The 4,435-nt window shown below is 42.9% G+C and overlaps 1 protein-coding gene across 1 annotated transcript; it reads right to left on the bottom strand.

The window, feature by feature from the left end:
- Positions 1 to 951: 951 nt before the first annotated feature.
- Positions 952 to 1,857, bottom strand: IGFL3 (IGF like family member 3). Its single transcript, XM_019629486.1, is given in 3 exon segments — positions 952 to 1,226; positions 1,372 to 1,431; positions 1,839 to 1,857. Coding segments are annotated over 3 exon segments (354 nt in total).
- Positions 1,858 to 4,435: the final 2,578 nt, after the last annotated feature.

The raw sequence follows: 4,435 nt of genomic DNA, 5'->3' as shown, positions 1-4,435 counted from the left end.
CATTCCACATACCGTTCAGGCATCAGCAGCGCTGCTGGGTGTATGCTCGGCTGTTATGCGATTTTGCTGTTATGCGATTTTACCACACTCGCAAAATCGCACACAGCCGACCATACACCCAGTATGATAGCGCAAAATCGCGAATCGCGATTTATGTATATGTTTGATTACATACAGCCTTGTGACAGTTTTCCTGCATGTCATAAGCATTTGAATATAAATATAAATGTTGAAATCAAATCTGATATTGTTTTACCTTTTATTTGGTGTGTGGAAGGTGTGCGGAAGAGGGGGTAGTCTTATACGGCGAGTATATAACAAACTCTGTATTTTGAGTGGAAATGTTAGGGGGTCGTCTTATACGCCCAGTCGTCTTATACGCCAGCAAATACAGTAATTTATTTGCCTTCATTTCAAAATACATACCTGAGAAAGGCATGCACACTTTTCAAGAAAATAACTTTGTGTCATCCTGCTCAACCTATAACTTATATCTTGAGCATCCTCTTCATTATGCTTCTCAAAAGCTCATGGGCATTATCCTCCCTGCTTTATTTATGAGGAAAGTGAGGCACAGGAGGCGAAGGTAGCGGGGAAGTCTCTGAGTGTCCCAAGATGGGCAGCACAGGGATGAGCACATAATCTTCTTTTCTGTCACTTTCCCAACATTGGCACAGATTGAGAGGAAGATCATGACATAGGTTGAAAAAGATAGTGACATAGGTCTGTGTCAGTATACAGAAAACACTATGTTTTCATAGGGATTTTTTTCTAGAAAGGTTTCTCTGAGCTGCAGAGAAAGATGCATAAGGCATTATGAGACACAGACAAGGAGAAGAGTGGAAAGATTCTAGACATGGTCATAGATAAAACAATAGGGCAAGTGGATCCCTTAATGAATTTTTGGTGGTCTTCATTTCCCCTTCCCTAAGCCATGAGCAGTCGGGGCCTTTACCTGGGGCAGTTCCTGGAGATGGGAGAGGAGGAGCACTTGGATTTCATACCCATAGTCTTCAACTTCACAACAAACTTCTTCTGAGGTCCAAAGGACTCAGGACAACAGAGTTCAAAGCAGGGCCAGAAGGTACAGTTAGGGCCACAAAGACGAGTCCGGTTCAGAAGCAGGATGGTGTCATCATCACAGCACTACTTCAAAGGGTTGTAGATACGATCCCCACACCTGGGGGCCAGCTGGCATAGCCACATTCCAGGACTGATGGGGGCATCTGGACAGAAATTGCTTGTGTGAGCCCAAGGAGGACCAGGCACTATGCCCCCCCCCGCCCCAAGATCAGGAGCCTTCAATGAATCATAATTTTACTTCCCAAGGGTAGCCTCATCCTTCTTTACTCTTCCCCGTCCTCTACTCACCTGTGACTGTCTTTGAACACTGGAGGAGGACGAGGAGGAAGGCTAACAGGTAAACAGGTGCTGGGGGAGAAAGAAAGAGAGTTAAGGATGGGGCTGGGAGCGTGACCACAGGTTAACCTCAGGGAAGGCAGGTCAGTGTGGGGAAGGCTTAGTTTTAGATTTGTTCTACAGTCTTGGGTTTGGGGCCATTTCTGCATAGGGTCTAGTTCCTGACAACTTGGAAGAGTTGGAGATCCAGGAGTCTAGACCTGACAGGTGCAGAAATGCAGGGAGGGCTCTGGAAAAAGCTAAGATTCTGAAATTTGCAGGTTGAGAGAGAGATTTGGATGAAATTAGAGATAACATGGGGTGATTGATTACAAGGCTGGAAGCGAAGAATTGTATAGGAAAGAATTAAGTTTGAGGTTCAGAGATACATTAAGGGTATGATAACACTTAAGCTGGATTTGGGGCTGGAGCCTCCTTACCAAAGATCTTAGGCATCATGGTTCTTGATTACCCTCAGAGCAGTAGATGGCAGAGCAGCAGAAGAGCAATGTGTGGGACCTGAGACTGAGACTTATATAGTGTTACAACACGTGCTTAGAGCTGCTGGAAAGGGAGGGGCATGAAGAATAATATGTAAGAAAAAAAATCAATCAACTAATTTAGTGAAATGTTCCTGAACCAGTTCTAACTGGCTGCCACATTCCCCAATATCTCAAACCTCAGTAAATGCTATGTTGGAAATTTTCAAAGCTGTGACATTCTTTAGATGCTTTCCAGAAAGTGGAAACTCAATGGAAATTGGTTTCTTGGCACATTGCCCTCCAGACACCGGCTTTTTTTAGACTTCCCATACTTGTCCACCCTGGAAGTTTCCAGGAGTCCCTATATGCCCCCATGCAACTCACCTCCAGACCTGCACTGTTTATAATTCTTCAGAGTTATTTATGGGACATTGTGAAGGTGCGGCATGATCTTAAAAATCAGGGGCTGCAGAAACTCTGCTAGGGAGAATGAAAAAGGAATAGATTGATGTAGGGTAGATGTCTGGGATTCATTAAACACACTGAAAGGCAGCTCCCTGTAGAGTGCCTTGTCCAAAGAAAAACTCCATCCATGTTTCTTACTATTATTTTATTGTCACCATCACTGTCATTGCAACGAGATAAAGAGTATTTATCAATAGATGTGCTTCTCTGTTCTCTGCTGGCTTCCTCCCCATGTTACAGTGAAAATACTGGGAAGGCGACAGAGAGTTAAGCAAAGACTTTGAGACCTTGTAAAAACACATAGTTAGTGGGAGGCACTCTTTCCTCTTCTCTTTAGTGTATGTGCAATAGTTCAGTATGAGTGATCTATGTATGCATGCATGCATATTAGCTCTCCTCTCTTAAATTGGCAGGTGTATGTTTGTGTGGGTTAGTATTTGTGTCAGCAAGTTTCCATATGTTTCCTCTTGCCCACGTACCTAACAGGAATCCCACATGTGGAGAGTCACAACCCATTTATACAGGACAGCTCCTGGGAAAACAGAGCTGGAAGAAGTATATTCCTATTTCCTAAATTGATTAGCTTGGTGCTTCATTCATAATTCTTAACCTACAAACAAGAAATTCCTGACTTAAATAGAAAGCCCCAGATAAACAGTACAACTGACTATGAAGTAAATTATAAAGGCTATTACTACAAGAATTAATCTCTGTATAAATAAATTGTCTACGTAGAAAATCCTATGGAGCCTGTTGTCAATAATGAGGAAGGCTGATAGATTTGGTAAGTACAAAAGCACTAAGCTCTTTTTAGATTTAGACAGTTCAAAATGGGTGAGAGTACACCATGTTTTTGGGTAGACAACGCCATGTTGCAGCGGAGCAGTTTTAAATCCTGCAGCTCAACCCGACGAGGGTGAGGTAGAAAGCCTCATACCTCATCATCACTGCGAGACGGCAAGGAGAAACGTTCCTAGGACAGCATCCTTGAAAGATAGAGAAGCAGTGAGAACAACTGTATGGCAGTTCTTCATAAGCTTCCCATGCTCTCCTGGCCTGGGAGGATTAGAGTGTTCCATCCACCAAGACTGAAGTTAGCTGCACTTAATTCTTGCTGTGTCTCATGCAGAGACATGAAAGTACCAGGGAACTTGAACCATCTCCCTAAACCTACCAAAAATAAAAAAACCTCTTGGAACTAATCATTGACATTAGAAAGATTGTAGGATACAAATACAACATGCAAATAAATAATCAAGTGTTTACACTAGCATTAACAATTAGAAGTTGACACTTAAAAGAAGAGTACCATTTACCCTTTCCCCATTGAAATACTCAGGAATAAGTCAATTAAGCATGTACAGGATGTAAATGCAGAAAACTACAAATAGTGGATGAAAGAAATCAAAGAAGGAATAAATAAATAGGGAGACTTATGTACATAGTGAGTTAAAATGCAGTATAAATCTAGCTAAGATGTCATTTTTCCCTAAATTGATCTACAGCTTTAACACAATTGCCATCAAGATCTCAGCAGGAATTTTTGGAGATACAGATAAGCTAATTGTAAAATTCTTACAGAAAGGCAAAGCATATTAGCATAACTAATACCTGTTAAAAGCAGATATATTTCAAGTGGGTGACGTGATTAGCGTGATGCCTGGCAGGTGATAAGTGCCTAGGGAGCATCATCAGCTCTGACCTAGGGCTTGAGGTTGTTGCTGGGGAAAGGATGCGGCCTCTCTTTCCGCAGTTGCCTCCATCCGCCTCCAGGGGGCGAGCGGTGGTTTGCTTCTAATAACAGTAATAGAAACTGGAGTATGAAGAACTGAGAGCCAGGAGTTACTGAATTTTATGCAGATGTGGAGATCACACAGCATTTTAGTCCCTCAGATATGTGTGAGTCTATAATAACATGGAGAGAGAGAGAGAGAGAGAGAGAGAGAGAGAGAGAGCGAGAGCGAGAGAGGGAGACTGTTACAGGCAGAGGGATGGGGGAGAAAAGGCACGGAGAAGAGGCTGAGTAATGTGGAACTATAAGAGGGCTGATGTTGCTGGGGTGTAAAGGACCAGGGCCTGTGGGGAGCTGG

This window comes from Hipposideros armiger, unplaced genomic scaffold, assembly GCF_001890085.2.
Source record: "Hipposideros armiger isolate ML-2016 unplaced genomic scaffold, ASM189008v1 scaffold_859, whole genome shotgun sequence".
NCBI classification, from domain to species: domain Eukaryota; kingdom Metazoa; phylum Chordata; class Mammalia; order Chiroptera; family Hipposideridae; genus Hipposideros; species Hipposideros armiger.
Note: the sequence above shows the minus strand (reverse complement) of the source record. Positions and strands in the feature narration are given on the sequence as shown.